The 16,944-nt window shown below is 46.2% G+C and overlaps 1 protein-coding gene across 1 annotated transcript; it reads right to left on the bottom strand.

Annotated features, from left to right (window-relative positions):
• Positions 1 to 1,512: 1,512 nt before the first annotated feature.
• On the bottom strand, positions 1,513 to 15,193 carry OSGIN1 (oxidative stress induced growth inhibitor 1). Its single transcript, XM_043989674.1, has 6 exons — positions 15,075 to 15,193; positions 9,259 to 9,348; positions 6,885 to 7,021; positions 5,996 to 6,187; positions 5,665 to 5,756; positions 1,513 to 2,944 (listed from the first exon to the last, which is right to left on the bottom strand). The coding sequence occupies exons 2-6, from the start codon at positions 9,299 to 9,301 to the stop codon at positions 1,996 to 1,998; spliced, it is 1,413 nt and encodes a 470-aa protein (XP_043845609.1). The 5' UTR covers positions 9,302 to 9,348; positions 15,075 to 15,193; the 3' UTR covers positions 1,513 to 1,995.
• Positions 15,194 to 16,944: the final 1,751 nt, after the last annotated feature.

Below are 16,944 nucleotides of genomic sequence, written 5' to 3'. Positions count from 1 at the left end.
GAGTCCGGCTTAGGAGTGCCCCTGAGGCCTCCAGCGCATCGAGCCTTCCTTGCATCTTTCCCTGTCTCTGGTTCCTCAGCTTGCAGGGACAGGCAAGTAAGGAAGAGTTTCTCTAAGTCAGGCGCTCCCTCTGCCGGGCAAAAGCCCCAGAACTCTGCCATTCACCCGACTTCCTGAGCTCCTGGAGCATCCTTCACTCACACCCCTCCCAAGAGCCCTTCAGGACCTGATCGCTCACTCACTCACTGGTCCCAGCCCAGCCCAGCATTCACTCACTCACTCACGCACTCACAGGGCTACAAGGCGAGATGGAATTGGATCCACCTCAGTGTGAAGCTGGGCAAATCACTTAACCTACATGTTTTCTCATCTGTAGAAGCAGATATAAGAAAAAGAAAAGAAAAGAAAAGGCTATACTAGTTTTAAATTTCTCATCCTTTGACGTTCATTCCTTCAGACCTTGATATTCTCTCTCTCTCTCTCTCTCTCTCTCTCTCTCTCTCTCTCTCTCTCTCTCTCTCTCTCTCTCTCTCTCTCTCCTCTCCCTCCCTCTTTTCTTCCCTCTCTCTTTCTCTCTTCTTCTCTCCATTTAATTCAATAAAACTCAAGTCAGCAAACATTCAACACCTGCTTTTTTTCCCCCTCAAAGCCTCGTGGATACAGACAAAAACCAAAGACTGTCCTCAAGGAACTTACATTCTGAGAAAATAACAGCATGGATAAATAGAGGCAAACACGAAATATATAGAAATTAATTTCAAGAGTGAGAATACTAGCAACTGGTCAAACAGGAAAAGTTTCATGTAGGAGGTGACACCTGAGAGAGGCATTGGTGAAGGATGGCATTCTGGACATGAGGCATCACTTGGGTAAAGGGATGGAGGCTGGAGATGGTCATATATAGGGGAACAGCTAGTACCCTAATTTGACTGGATATAGGCTTGTGAAAGAGAATGACATGAAGACACACTGGAAGTGTGGTTGAGAGCCATGATGTCATGGGCCTTAAATTCCAGATGGCAGATTCTGTATTTTATTCTAGACACAATAGGGAGCCACCGAGGATTTTTGAGGAGGCAGATGAAGCGGTCAGATTGGTGTTTTAGGCATATCTCCATCGATGTGGCAGCTGTGGGGAGGATGGATTGGAAAGGGGAGAGACTGGAAGGTCAAACAGGAGGCTGTTGCAGTTTTGCAATGAAAAGGTGGGAAGGGCTTGAGGTGGGGTAGAGGCTGAGTGACTACAGGGGAAGGGCTTAGGTCCCAGATGTTCTGGAGGTAGGGGAGATGAGGAGCAGGCGAGTGTTGCTGAATGTTATGTACTGACCCCTTCCCTCCCTCCGCTCCCTGAGCCTGTCAGTGACACTTGCCTATTCGTGAGCTCTGTCTTTGACTCCAGCCCTGTTCTCAGACATGACCAGAGATTTATACACACAGCCTCACTTTGAGGTCATTGGGATCGCCACACAAGGACAAGTTAGGACTTCACAAAGACAAACTTCAAGGATGTGCTTTGGCAGCCAGTTGGTTTATTGAAGGTGTAGTGCTGGGGAAGAGCGGGGGCCAGGAGCCTCCTAAGGCTGAGTACAATTATCCGTGATGCTCATTGGCCAAGGCTTTGGGGCCCCCGAGGACCTGAAGTTCTAGGGGCCTGCAGTTTGGGTTCAGGAAAGCTTGAGCTGGTCAGCACTAAGTTTACTTCTCAGACCCTGGTCCAGCCAGACCCACTAACATGGTACTAGTCCCAGGGCATAGGCCTGACCTGATATTTTGGTCTATGAACAAGGAGCTGGTCTTTAGAATCACCGCCCTTCCCATCCCCCCTTTATATACAAGTAGTCTCCCTACAGGGAGACGTCCCTCTAGGGGAGGCCCTTGTTGGAACTGGGACGGTCTGAGTCCCAGTCACTGAAGCAGGTAGGACTAAGCAAGCCTCCTGCCTTGTCTGAGCCGGGGCTGTGAGGTTGGGGGCATGAAGGGTGGGCAGAGGAAGCCCTAGGGGGGCTTCCTATTCTCCTTTAGCAGGGAGCTGGCCACAGCCAATGCCCCTCCCTGAACAAATCTCACAAAGTTATCCCCCACCAGGGGCCCGATGGCGTAGAGGCCCCTCTGCCGGGTGCTCTGGTAGGTGAAGGGGTCGACCTCAATGGGGTTCCTCTTGGGGTTGAGCGGTTGGTCTGGGTCCACAGTCAGGTCACTGCCTCCATGGGCCAGGAAGGAGAGATCAGGGTAGGAGCCGATGAGCACCAGCACAAGGGAGACCCTGAACAGCTTGTGCTCCCCATTTTGGTCCCGGAACACAGCCTGCCGGTCCTCCTGGAAGAGCAGGGGTTGGTGTTTAGGCAGGCTCAAGTAGCCTCGGGAGGTGCTGGAGGAGAGGATGGACTTCTCCTGCATCATCTGGTGCACCTGTTGGTACTCCGGGTACATCTTCTTGGGAAGCTGGTTGAAGATGAGGCCAGGGTCATCCACGGGCCGGCGGAATGCATGGATCACTGGGAGGTGGTAGTGCCGAGCATAGAGGACCGCGTCAGCTGCCGACAGCCCGGCCCCAACAATGAGGACAGGGTCAGAGGCGGGGGTCACAGCCCCCGTCTTCATGGCCTCTTCTAGGGCAGAGAGCTCATGGTGAACGTAGGGAAGATCCTCTCCCACGATGTCTAGACGGCCTGGACTGTCCGATGTTCCCGTGGCCAGGACCACGTTGCGGGCACGGAGACTGAAGGGCTGCTGGCTTCCATCCTCGGTGGTCATAAAGCCACTCACCATGAACAAGGGGCTCCCGTCCTGCTGGCTCCTGTTTTCCTCCGACTCTGAGTTCCCGATATCCACGGCTGTGACCACAGAGCCACAGAAGAAGTTGCGACTGAGCCCCTTCTTTACCACATAGTCCTGGTAATAATGGGCAATGTCCCCAGCTGTAGCCCGGCTGTCCCGAAGGCCCCTGTGATAGCAGACGTGAGGAGGGTCAGAGGTCAGTCTTGGTGATCTGAACCAGGTAGGTGTGTGAGCCCTTATTCCCATCAGAAGGTACAGAAAAGATTGACCTATGGCTTCCTAGGATGTCTAGTTACTCATATGCAATGGTTGCTTTCTCAAAGGGACCGGCCCATAAGCTTCTTAGAGGATAGAGTCCTGGACATGGAGTCAGGAAGACCTGAATTCAAATTCTGCCTCAGAACTTACTATCTGTGTGACCATGGGTGAGACACTTAACTTCTCTCTGTCTCAGTTTCCTCACCTGTAAATTAAGGGTAAGAATAGTACCTACCTCCTGGGGTTATTGTGAAAATAAAAGGAGATAATATTTGTAAAAGTGATTTGCAAATCTTAAAGCTCTATATAAATATATTTGTAAAAAATACATATATAATATAAATATATTTTAAATCTATATTATAATTAAATACAATATAAATATATAATACATTATATTTGTATACATATCTATATATGTGTTTTATATATATGTATGCATATATACATACATACATACACACACTTATATAAAGCTTTTGTTTAGTTGTGTTCAATACTCCATGATCCCATTTGGGGTTTTCTTGGCAAAGACATTGGAGTAGTTTACCATTTCAAGCTCATTTTACAGATGAAAAACTAAGGCAAAGTTAAGTGACTTGCCCAGGGTCACACAACCTTGTAAGTGTCTGAGGCTGGATTTGAACTCAGGTCTTCCTTTTTTTTGCATGGCAATGAGGGTTAAGTGACTTGTATGGGGTCATGCAGCTAGTAAGTGTTGAATGTCTGAGGCTGGATTTGAACTCAGGTCCTCTTGAATTCAGGATTGGTGCTTTATCCACTGTGCCACCTAGCTGCCCCAAACTCCGGTCTTCTTGACTCCAGGCCCAGAGCTCCATCCATTGTGTCACCCAGCTGCCCCCATGTAAATGCTAGCTATTATCTCTAGCCCAAACAGATTGGGGTACGTGACAAGAATTTCCATCTATGCTCTCCCCTTTGAGAGGATGGGGAGTCCAACAAGAGAGAGTTGGAAGGGGAAACATCCAAGAGCAAAAAGGGGGAGGGGCAGAATATTCTAGACAGGGTTAAGGCAAAGGTAAAGAATGAGGGGTGGGAACCTTTTAAGTTGTGCTGGCCAACATAACCTATAACTCAGATTTTGAGCAAACTCAGACCAAAAGTTTTGAGAAGAAACTACATTTTTGTAAACTCATCTTTCTGTTGTGGGAGCAGGGCAATGAGGGTTAAGTGACTTGCCCAGGGTCATACAGCTAGTAAGTGTCAAGTGTCTGAGGCCAGATTTAAACTCAGGGCTTCCTGAATCCAGGGCTGGTGCTTTCTCCACTGCACCACCTAGCTGCCCCCTGTGGGTGGCTATTTTTTAAAGAGCATTGAATGCCAGTGTTGAAAGAGACTTGAGCACTCATTTAGTCCAATGCCCTCACTTTACAGATGAAGGAGGGAAGATTCATAACTTAGGTATCTGGGCTCTCAGTTCAGTGATCTTTCCCATAAATCACTTGGCTCCTCAGTTCCTCAGTAAAAGTTCCTTTTTTCAGTCTTGCAAAAACTGTTTTGCAGTCATGCTAAAGCACTCTTATGGCCTCTCAGTGGAGAGGGGATGTGCACTTGTCAGATGGGGCCAACATTCTTTTTTCCTTAACTGACCTTCTTTGATTTTTGTTTTTGTTTTTTGTTTGTTTTTTGTGTTTTTGTTTTCTTGGTTTTGTGGGGCAATGAGAGTTAAGTGACTTGCCCAGGGTCACACAGCTAGTAAGTGTCAAGTGTCTGAGGTCGGATTTGCACTCAGGTTCCTCCTGAATCCAGGGCTGGTGGTTTATCCACTGTACTGCCTAGCTGCCCCCAACCTTCTTTGTTAGAAGACAGGGTTCTACTTTTGTGGAAGAGTCATAGCTGAAGAGTAACAGACATGTAAAAAGTAAAAAGCATGCATAAGACATTTAAAAAATAAATTTAAAACTGCTGAACTGTCTTAGGATCCAAGAGAAGACTGTCCATAAGTAGAGAGGAATCAGAACCACGTGTTTAGAGATAGAAGGGACCTGACGGGCCACCGTGTCCCATTCCCTCATTTTATCCATAAGGAAAGGGAGGCACACAGGGAGGTCGAGTAAATTTGCCCATTTACACAGCTAGTAAATGTCTGAGGTGGCACTTGAACACGGGTCTCTCTACCATGCCCCTTGCTGACTCTACGGAGCGCTTTGGTAGGGGCTGGTATGTTAGGGGATGCTGCTGATGACCAGACCAGATCTATCACTTAATAGTATGGGAAAAGCTAGAGTAGAGATGGTGAGAATCAAGGATGGATGGTAACATAGACTATTCCTTTATGGATAGCTGGTTGGTATAGTGGATAGAGTAGTGGAAGACCTAGCTTTCAGATGATGAGTATAGAGTACTTGGCAAACTTTAATTTGATATACAGCTGTAGGCTACCATTATTATTGTTGTTATTGTTGCTAATATGATTGTCATCACCCCAGGCTGGGCCACAAAAAGGAAACTAAAAGGACCCTGAGACCAGGCTCAGAGGGGACGCTATCCTGCATTCTGGGTCTTCTGCCCCAGCCAAGATTAGGAGAAATGTGTTTCTCTGGTTTGGAGCATCCTCCCCTCCCTAGTTCTCCCTCCCTTCTCCCCAGTCAGGCCCCATCTCCTCACCTGTGCTTCCTCCGCATCCAGTCCTTAAACTGCAGGTCAGGGAGCCCCATCCACTCGCCCTGGCTTAAGGTCACCATGGAGCCTTCGATGGACTAGATAAGGATAAGAATAAAATCCTTTAGTTTCTGCTTCCAATGTCTCAATGGCCCCAGGGCTCACCCAAGGGAGGGATGGATAGGGGGAAACAGGGATGGAAGACAGTCTCTTCAGAAAGAGGAGATGATACATTAGCTGGGGGGAAGGGACAGACAGGGCCCCCCACCGGAAGCAATTTTCATCATTTGATTCTCCCAATTCCCCTGATCTCCCCAACTTGTTTTCCCCAACTCACATGCCAGGCACCTCCAGGGAGATTGCGACCCAGGACCAGGTGGGGGATCGTTTGCTCGGCTTGATTTTCCCAGGTGAGGACAGACTCAGCACTTCCTCCAAAATCTGTGTCTGGGCGCAGGAGAGCATCGAAAAGTAGTGCCACAGGGCTTTGACTTCTGCCCTCCAAGCCCTCTGACAGATAGGCTAGGTCCTGCCAGGGACAGAAATATTCCATTCAGAGCCAGAAGGGATCTTAGAGGTCATTCGAGACAACCCCTTCATTTTTTTTTAATTTTAATTTTTTTTAGTGAGGCAAATGGGGTTAAGTGACTTGCCTAGGGTCACACAGCTAGTAAGTGTTAAGTGTCTGAGGCCAGATTTGAACTCAGGTATTCCTGACTCCAAGGCCGGTGCTCTATCCACTGCGCCACCTAGCTGCCCCCAACCCCTTCATTTTACAGATGAGGAAACTGAGGCACAAAGAAGCTAAGTGACTCTCTAAGGGTTCCTTGATAGGGCCAGCCCAGGACCATGCATGACTAGGGTGAGGATGGGCATGAGTCTCTGACCAGTTGACTGGACTTTGCTTAATATTCAAGCCTAGGGGGCAGCGAGGTGGCACACTGGATAAAGCACCGGCCCTGAATTAAGGAGGATCCGAGTTCAAATCTAGCCTCATACACTTGACACTTACTAGCTGTGTGACCCTGGGCAAGTCACTTAACCCTTGTTGCCCAGTAAAAACATTTTATTTATATATATATTCAAGCCCAAATTGTGGAGGTGGTAGAAGTAGTAAAGGGAAGACACTGATCAAGTTATCAGGGTTGGACGCTAAGCATGGAAATCAAGAGAAGGGGAGGCTTCTGCAGGAATTGGGATGTGCTTATAAAGATTTTCATACTGACCTGGTCCAGGATGGAGACATGTGGCTTCTCAGTCAGCTTCTTCTGCAGGATGGGGTGTGGATGAACAGCATCAGCTTTCACATAAGGTGTATAGCCAGAGAGTAGGTAGGACAGACAGATTCCTGAAGGCCCATTGCCTGGTGGGGGGAGAGACATTCTGATGGATGGCACATTGTTGCCAAGTCCAATTTCTAAAGGAGAAGAGATATCTGCCCCAGGACGTATTTCTCCATGAAGATCCACCAATTCAAAATGAAACAAACCATCTACACAATATGTTTGTGACAGGGCCTTTAGAGTGAAAATGATGGTTCCAAAATACACAAACTGATGACCTACAGCTCCCCAGACATCTTTTCTATGGACCCAAGCTTATCTCAATATGAAGAGGCTCGATGCCAGCCAGGTTTTTTATCTATACCACAGACACAGGTTCAACAGGAGTAGCCTCAATGGCTCTCACACGCTTAGTCTGACTTCTGTTTGTCATTTAAAGCCCTTCATAGCCTGTCGTTTTTCTATATTTCCAGTATTTTTATACTTTACAAGTATCCTCTTACATACTCTACAATCCAACTGTACTCTTGTTCTTTAAGTGTATCTTTGACTCCTGCCTTTGCTCTGGGTGTCCTGCATGCCTGGAACACTTTCCTGACATCTCTACCTCTTAGTTTCCCTAACTTCCTTCAAGACTCAGCTCTCAGATCCCACTTTTTGGAGGAGGTAGACACAGTCCTCCTTCTCCTTGAATTCCCACCTGTTTCCCCTCTGAGATTACCTTCCATTTATACCCTGTGTAGGATAAAATTATTTACTCTCCAATTAATTTTAAATTCTTTCTTTTAATGCATTTTGCTGAATATTATTTTTCTTGCCTTGTGTTCAGTCAAGGATGTGTTTAGTATGTCTGCTTTTCCTCATTTGTTTGTGAGGTTATACCCCAATACATGGTAAAATAAAAGGTGCCATGGTAAAATAAAAGGCTGAGAAGTAGGTAAACTCCTTTCTGTTCCCATTCAGTAATCATGAGAGAGTTATCACCTCTAATTTTTCTAAAATTCTATTCAGGTGGGGCAGCTAGGTGGTGCAGTGGATAAAGCAACAACCCTGGATTCAGGAGGACTTGAGTTCAAATCCATCCTCAGACACTTGACATTTACTGTGTGACCCTGCACAAGTCACTCATTGCCCCCCCCCCAAATTCTATCAGGTCCTTAACTTTTTTTTCTCATCTTTTTGTTAGATTTGTCTAAGTCCAAAAGGGGTATGAAGATGTGACTACAAAGTTAGATGTGTTTAGTCACAAACCCTGACCTAAGTCTGTTCCTACCTCTAACCTTACATTCTAGGTCTCCTAGAATCATTTCCTTGTCTGTTAAATAGGTCATCACTATCTCTTTGGTATCCCATACTCCAGAAAAACCAAGTTGGGCATCAGAATATCAGCCTGGTAGTTAAGAATACTACCTGGAAAAGGAGAGTCAAATAATGATGGGCAGTCAAAATATAGGACCCTCTACTAGCAGAATTCTTGCCACTTCTCTCTTATAAGGAATATGTTAGGAGGAAGAAAGGGACTCTCATCCCAACTAATTAGCCCCATTGCTAGCCAAATGCATCAATGAGCTGATACAAGTATTAATTTTTGAGATCCTGCAATTCACCTTCCCTTGACTCTGAGTGGGTCAGCTAAGGCTGTGAGGTACAGTAGTAGACATCTGTTGGGTTTATACAATAACTAAAGAGCCTGGATCAATATTGTCATTATCCTAACACCTTGCATTTACTATTTTTATATCAAGTTTACAAAGCGTTGTCACAGGATCCGACAACGGAAACGGATATGGTAGAAATGGCATTTTAAAAGGTGCATTACAATCTGCTTTGCTGCTGCACCCTGTCTTACAACTGAAACCTCTTCTATGTGGTGTCTTCATGATTAGAATGGGAGCTCCCCAGGGCATAGGCTGGCTTTCCTTTTCTGTTTGATCATCAACAGTAAGCAGAGTGCACAAAGGAAGAGTCTAATAAACACACCCAGCCAGCATCCATCCATCCTCCCTCCCTCCTCCCCTCTTTCCTTCCTTCCTTCCTTCCTTCCTTCCTTCCTTCCTTCCTTCCTTCCTTCCTTCCTTCCTTCCTTCCTTCCTTCCTTCCTTCCTTCCTTCCTTCCTTCCTTCCTTCCTTCTTTTCTTCCTTCCTTCCCTCCTTTCCTTCCCCCCTCCCTCCCTCCTTCTTACCGACTGTTTGAGGTAGGTCCTACAAGTATCATTATCCTCACTCTTGACTAAGATCAGGTCTCATGGTTACTGATCATTGTCACCTAAGGATTCAAAAAACTAGGAAACTCTTTGCCTCAGAGGGAGAAACTCACCGATGATGATGACTGGGAGGGGCTCCTTCCACACAAAACACATAGTAGCCACAGGAAAGGGTCTCAAAGCCAGAAACCAACCTGTCAGGGCTGAGGAAAATGAGAATAATTAGGGCACCTCATGCACTGTTGAGCTTGGGGGGGTTGCAGCCTCTCAGCTTGGCCAGCGATGATCTTTGCACTAGGTCTATTAGTAAAAGGATAGAATCTGTGGTTGGAAGCAAGTAGACAGATTACCTAGTCCAACCTTCTCATTTTCCATATAAAGAAACTAAGGTCTGTCAAGGGGAAGGGACTTGACCCAGAGCCAGAAAGGCAGTAAACAATAGGGTGTTCAGACCCCCCCCCAATCCAGTCCTCTGTCCACAGCACCATAGTGGAGCTCACCATTCTCAGACCCACCATGCCAAGTAGCACATCCTCTACCCTAGAACCCTGCCTGGGTGGAGATTGAGGCTCCCTAGCGCCTGTGGTCCCAGCCTGAGCTTAGACTAGCTCTTGCCTTCCACCCAGCCAACTCTCCTATGCTTTGGATGTTTATCAATGGCTTCCTCCCTCCTTAACCCCAAGTAAGCAGCAATAGCTGCCCCTGGTTTCATTTCATGAGCGTTCTTGTTTTCATCTGATTTTGCTTCTCGGATCAGCCCTGACCTGTCCGCCTGTGAAGAACAGCCCTCCCCTTTCCTTGATGGAATTTTAAAAAGTATATTCTTGTTACTAAATGTTAAAGGCATTTTGGCAGGGTAGACCTGTAATGATAGGATGCTGGAGGTAGGGCATAGGGGTTAATACCTGAGTGACAGCCATCAATTTGGGGAAAGGGTGGAGTTGGGAACCTGAGCTAAGGAGGGTCTAGCCACCCATTGGGCTCAAGGTATGTCAATCATTTCTGCTCTGCAAATGAGGTGCCTCCAACAAGAGATAGGAATTTAGAAGGCAGCCCCCAAACAGGCTTAACAAACCAAACAAACCTGGAGCAATCAGAGGGACTGCGTCTAGGAAGGAGGTTATCACTGGAGGGAGGAGATAATAATGGGGAATAACTTTAGGGGAAGATAAGAGCTGACAAGGATGACGTTTTAAGATTTACAAAGTCCTTCCTGTCTCTGTTATCTCATATCTGTGATCTTCACAACAACTCTTCAAGACAGGTTCTTATTACCCTCTTGTAATAGGACCAATATTTACCAGGCCCCCCCTCTTCTAGGAATAGGAATAATCTGCAACTGGGGTGATAAACTCCTAATTTGGATTCCCTGTTGCAAGTCTATCCCAACCTCAACCCTTCCTATACACAGCTGCCCAAGTGATTTTCCTAGAGATTTTCTGATTGTGTCAGCCTCTCATCAATGAATGTCAATAACTCCCTATTGTCTCTAGGATCACATATAAACTGTCTAGTGTTTCACAACCTGGCCTTAAGATATCTTTCTGCCCTTATTATACTTTACTCCCCTGCTTCCATCTAGGAGGTGCAGTGGATAGAGACCTGGGCCTGGAGTCAGGAAGACCCAAGTTCAAATCCAACTTCAGATGCCCGGACAATTCATTTTCTTCCTTTTTTTTTTTTTGTGAGGCAATTGGGGTTAAGTGACTTGCCTAGGGTCACACAGCTAGTAAGTGATAAGTATCTGAGGCTGGATTTGAACTCAGGTCCTCCGGAATCCAAGGCTGGTGCTCTATCCACTGCGCCACCTAGCTGCCCCTATTTTCTTTAAAAAAATTTTTTTTTCAGGGCAAGGAGGGTTAAGTGACTTGCCCAGGGTCACACAGCTAGTAAGTGTCAAGTGTCTGACGTCACATTTGAACTCAGGTCTTCCCGAATCTAAGGCCGTTGCTTTATCCACTGCACCACCTAGCTGCCCCAGGGCAATTCATTTTCAATGCTGTCTGCCTCAGTTTCCTCGATTGTAAAATGAAGATAATAGCAGCATCTCCCTCCCAGAGTTATTGTGAGGATCAAATGAGCTTAGCATAGTTGCCTATCACAAAGCAGATACTTGATAAATACTCATTTCCTTCCTTCCAGCACTTTATGGTTCAGTCATATTGACCTTTGCTGTTTCTCATACACAACAGTTGACCTCCCACTTGTCTCCTCTGTCTGGAATGAACTCCCCCCTTGTCGACCACCTCTTGGAATCCTCCCTTCAAAGCTCAACTGAAGGGTCACTTCTTACCTGAGCCCTTTCCTGATCCCTCAGCTGCTAGAGACTCCCTGCCCCCAAATTACCTCATATTTGCATTTATTTTATTTTTATTTTACATTTGCTAGATTTTGTTTGTGCAGTTAGGTGGTGCAGTGGTTAGAGTGCTGGGTTTGGAATCAGAAAGACTCCTCTTCCTGAGTTCAAATCTGGTCTCAGACACTTAGTAGCTATGTGACCCTGGACAAGTCACTTCAACCTGTTTATCTCAGTTTCCTCATCTGCAAAATGAGCTGGAGAAGGAAATGGCAAACCATTTTAGTATCTCTTACAAGAAAAACCCAAATGGGGTCATGGAGAGCCAAACACTGACACAACAACAAATATTTTGTTTGATAATCAAGTCAACTAGAATTTATAAAGTGCTTACTATGTGCCAGGCTATATTTGTGCTAAATTGTGGAGATACAAAGAAAAAGAAACAAACAAACAGAAAAGAGACTCTGCTGTCCAAGAGCTCCCAAGTTTAACTAATGCAGGAGACAACATTCCAACAACGAGGTATAAAAAGATTCAGACAGGATAAATTGGAGATAATCTCAGAAGGAAAGCAGTAGTATTTAGAAAAGCCAGGAAAGGCTTTTCGAGGAAGATGAGACTATGAATGAGACTTGAAGGAAGACAGATCATTGAGGTTAAGGCCTGTGTTTTTTTGTATTTCGGGGGGTTTTTTGGGTCATTTTTGTTTTTGTATCCTCAGTGCCTAGCAGGGGGTCAGAAATATAGCAGGGGATGAGTTAATGCTTGGTGCCCAAATGACTGTGGTCACCAAAGGATGGTCCTGGGGTTCCCACCTAGAGGGATGTGAGTGTCTTCCCTTCTGTCCACCCCAAATAAGGCTGAACATGGGAAAGTCACTCTGGCTGACCTAGCCCTTCTCAGCCATAGCCAGACTTGAATCACCCTCTGATCAATAAAACATTTTCAAGCTTTGCTGTCACTGTTTAGTCAAAATCTGAGATCATCTTGGAGCTATTATATCAGAAATCATCTCATCCAGCCTATGCCCTGACAGGAATCTTCCCAGCATTCTTAGTAAATGATCATCTAGATTCTGAAAAGTCTAGTGACAAGAAACTCATTGCTTCTTGAGTCCATCCATTCCACTGTGTGACTGCTCTCATAGTTAGGATGTTCTTCCTTATACTGGACTGGAACCTGCTTCACTTCACCTCTCTCTCCTCCCTTACCAAAGGCCCCTCCCCCACCTGCCCCCCCCACATTGCTCCTTGTGCCCCTTTGGGACCAAGCAGAACAATTTTAACCTCTCTTCCACTTCAAATACTTGAAGACAGTTTTTGTGTCCCCTCCAAGTCTTCTCTTATTCAGGCTAAACATATTTGGTTCCTTTAACTGATCATCATAGGCTCCTTAGAATATAATCTTCTTAAGGACAGGGAGATGAATTTACTTCATTTACTTCTTGGTATCCCCAGCACTTAGCATGGTGCCTTGCCTATAGAGCACTGTAGAGGTGGTTTGCCATTTCTTTCTCCAGCTCCTTTGACAGATGAGGAAACTGAGGCAAACAGGGTGAAGTGACTTGCCCAGAGTCACACAGTAAGTGTCTAAGGCCACACTTAACTACCTACTGCATGCCTAGCTGCCCTCAAATCCTGGCTACTGTTATTATTGTTCCAACTCTCATGTTCTCTCCACTATACCACACTGCCTCAGTTTCCTCCTTTGTAACAGCAACAACAACAACAACAAAAGGAGTTGGACTGTAAATCCTAGAATCCTGGCCTGAGCCTGCTTAGGCCCAACAGGCTGGACAGACAAGGTCAGGGGCTGCATTCCAGAGAGAGGACACCTGTGACTTTTGACTCCACCCTCACACAGCAGGGAAATTAGACTCTTCCCCAAGGGAGTAGAGTGGAGACAAGCAGGTGCTCCCTTGAGGCCAGTGGTTAGGATCAAGGAAGGGACAACACTCCTGGCTCATGTACAGGAGATCTTGATTCCTATCCATCATTCCTGAGCCCAGTGGAGTTGGTTCCCCTTGGGGCAGCTGCAGCTTCTCTGACTGTCCTCAGGAATTGAGTTGGGGCTGGTTTGGGTGCCAGGGCCACACCCCTCAGAAGACACCTTTAATAACCTAAGACTATGATAAAGACTCCTTAAACCTACCTGAGACATCTTGGGCAAAGATGGGAGGTCAGCTTGTGTTCTCACCATTGAGAACATTGCTAAAAGAAAGTCCAGGCTAATCTCATTTTACAGAAGAGGAAACTGAATCCTGCAGGGAAGTGACTTATTTAAAGTGAATTACTTGAAAGTAGGGACTCCCCTCTCCTTCTTCCTTTTTCTTTGTACCACCAATACTTAGCATAGTGCCTGGCACACAATAGATGCTTAATCAAAGCTTTAAGGTGACACAAGTAGTAAGTAGCAGAGCCTGCCTGGTTTTGACCCAGGTCTTCTGACTTTAAATCCAGTCCTTTTTACACTACCACCACCACCACCACCATTATCATAAAAACTAACATTTAAGGGTGGTAAAGGCATGTCCTGAAATGGTTGTTATTACTGTTAATTATTGTTGAATTCTCAATAAATTTTTTGGAAAAAATTTAGAAAGCTTTGCAAAGCACTCTGCATCCATTATTTTCACTAGATCCTCACTAGACCTACCTGTAAGGTAGATATTGTTATGCTCGCATTTGACAGATGAGAGAAGGCCCAGAGAGGTTAAGTCACTTGCCAGCGTCACACAGCTTAGTCAGTGTCTAAAGCAGGATTTGAACCCCCAAGTCACGAAAGCACTCACTTATGACAAGGCCAAAGATCCTCAGAAACGTTCTACTTCTCCACCCTCCCAAAGTCTGATGTCACCCTGGGGAAGATGCCAAAGGCCTCCTGGGATATATTTTGAGGGACCATAATGATGTTAACAACTGTAATCATAACTACCATTTATAGGAGAGCCTCACGAGTACCCTCAGACAACACCCTGCATGAGATAAATGCCTCCTGGTTAAATGAATGAAGTGAGTGAGTGAACTGCTCCAAGTATGATTATTACCTTGAATTTTACAGATGAAGAAACTGAGGCATGCTTGAATTTCACTAGGAACATAACAGTAATCTTTCACATTTCCATAGCACTTTAGATAATCAAAGCACTTTCCTCACAACAAGCCAGTAGTTAGTAACAAGTATTATTATTGTTAGTTATTATTATTATTATTATTCCCACTTTATAGAGGAGGAAAGTGCCCCAGATCTGACAGCTCTTAAAGGAGCAATGCTAGGGTACACTGAGGACCCTCGGGCTTTCTCACTGTGGTGACCTGGGAATGTGCTAAGGTGTCCTGGGAAGCCCCTTGGAATCGTCCTAGAATATGTTGTAGGAAGGAGGTTCACTGCATGACTGAATCGAAGGACCAGTGAGTTTTAGGCTGGAAGACATCTAACATTGAGCGGCTAGCCCCAAGACCTTGCTCTAATCGCCTCTGGGAACATCCCTGAGGTCTTCCAGCAAAGTTTCCAGGAAACCAACCTCTGCTGTCCCAGGATCCGAGGTCCCAGAGGTTCTAGGGTCGAGTTTCCCACGGGCATTTGGGTGCTGCGGGACGCCCCCCACCTCCAAATCCCCCACCCCCTCACCTGATCATGGGCCACGAGTGGGAAAATCCGACAAGTCTCTCCTTCCTAGGAGACCAAGGAAGCACAGGGTCTCAGGTCCTCCTAGTTCTCCAGAGCACCCATTGCTCAGTGAGTATCCAAGAGTCTGAGAGCCAAGCCGGACGCGAGATTTATTTCACCGGGTTATGGGGGGGGCGGGGTCAGGAAAATCACTTTCATAAGCGTGAGTCAGCAGGGTCCCTTCGTATGAATGAACTGGAGCTACTCGGGTTACGGGCATGTCTGAGGGCCTTAAAGGGACCGTACTCCCTTTCTGAGGCTACTTTCCACGGTCCCAGAGATTAACTCCCCGGGCGGGGCTTTCAGACTTGTGTCCCGGACCTCCGCATTAGCCGTGACATGAACCACAAGCTAGGCTGACCCCAGGGAGTAAACTTTGTCTTTTCTGAAGCGGGAGAGAACGTAGACTCGCAGATAACCAGAAGGAATTTCGAGACCATGGATTTAGAGTTGGGAGGGATGGCTGAAGGTAATGGAGCCCAGCCCCTTCATTCCGCTGGTGACGATATCGAGTCCGAGGGAAGTGAAGCGGCTTGCCCGACCTCACCACAGTCACTAGTAGTCACAGACAACTAGTAAGTGTCCGAGGCAGGATTCGGACCCAAGTCTTCCTTACTGAGGTCCAGTGCCTTATATTAGAGGCGCTTGGATTCCCTAGGCTTGGAGTCACTAAGACCTGAATTTAAATCCAGACTCGGTCACTTTCTAGCTTTTTATGATGCCGGGCAAGTCACTTAACCGCTGTCTGCCTCAGTTTCTTCAACTGTAAAATAGGGGTAATCATCGCTCCCGGGGTTGTTGCGAGGATATAATGAGACGTTTATAAAATACTTAACGCAGAGCCCAGCTCCCTCATTTTACGGGTGTGGAATCTGAGACCCAGAGAAATTAAAGGACAACACCAAGGCCACAGAGATTTTGTGTAGCAGAGAGCCAAGATTTCAATCCATCAGTCAGCCAGCGTTTATTAAGTATTTACTAGAGGCCAGGATAGGCAATGGGGACAAAAAATAAAAATGGAAATATCTGCCCTCAAAGAGCTTGCATTTTCTCAGGGGAAAGGTGTACATGTATCCGAGTGTGCAAAAGACATGGGGAACGTGGGCACTCAAGCAACGTCTTGAATGCAAGTACGAAGTCTAAGTCAGGCAGCATGGCTCGCAAAGGCAAGAGGGTAGCAAATGCAGTGTAGTGTGTGAGGAGCTGTGAAAAAGAAAGCCAGATGGATGGTACTCTAGCTCCTAGAACGTGTGGATGGGAATGATGATGCTCTGACTCCAAATTCCAGGGCCCTTTCCCTGATGTCACATTATTCTCAAACACTGGAAATCATGTGGGAAGTTTTGTTTTTTATCACGATTTTATTAATGTTACTCCAATTACTCTCACTTTACCACTGTGTATTGTCTAAAATCCAGGGCTTTCATTTATTTTACAACATGGACTTTAAATAGTTAACACGTTCCTGTCCTAGGCTGGCCAGTGACCTCAGGGTCCTTGTAGGATTACCGTCTCTGACCCCCTACCTTGTCTCCCCTACCCACCCTGCTAGTGATCACACCTTTTGAGATGACAGCTCAAAGGATCTTCCAGTTTTTAAATCCTATGAACCTGTCACCTAAATCTGTTTAATCCATTTGGAGACTCAGTCGTCTCATCTGTGAAATGGGAGGGTGAAACTAGGTGACTTCTAGAGCTATGAGTCATCACTATGGGATGTTATGATCCATTTCCTCCCCACTCACATGTCTAACATAGTGGTCAGGCTATGTTGTAGGTGAATCAGGAGAGGTGGGTACAACCCTGTGGACTGTTAGAAAAAAGAAAGGAC

Source organism: Dromiciops gliroides, chromosome 2 (assembly GCF_019393635.1).
Source record: "Dromiciops gliroides isolate mDroGli1 chromosome 2, mDroGli1.pri, whole genome shotgun sequence".
In the NCBI taxonomy this organism is placed as follows: Eukaryota; Metazoa; Chordata; class Mammalia; order Microbiotheria; family Microbiotheriidae; genus Dromiciops; species Dromiciops gliroides.
This window is presented reverse-complemented; position numbering and strand designations above follow the sequence as displayed.

What these genes read in the sequence shown, in the direction of transcription:
- OSGIN1 (XM_043989674.1), bottom strand. Translation starts at nt 9,301, where the DNA reads ATGTGTTTTGTGTGGAAGGAGCCCCTCCCAGTCATCATCATCG. An exon ending in ATGTCTCCATCCTGGACCAG is followed by an intron (nt 6,188 to 6,884) that starts GTCAGTATGAAA and finishes TGTCCCTGGCAG; the next exon opens with GACCTAGCCTATCTGTCAGA. An exon ending in TCCCTGGAGGTGCCTGGCAT is followed by an intron (nt 5,757 to 5,995) that starts GTGAGTTGGGGA and finishes ATCCTTATCTAG; the next exon opens with TCCATCGAAGGCTCCATGGT.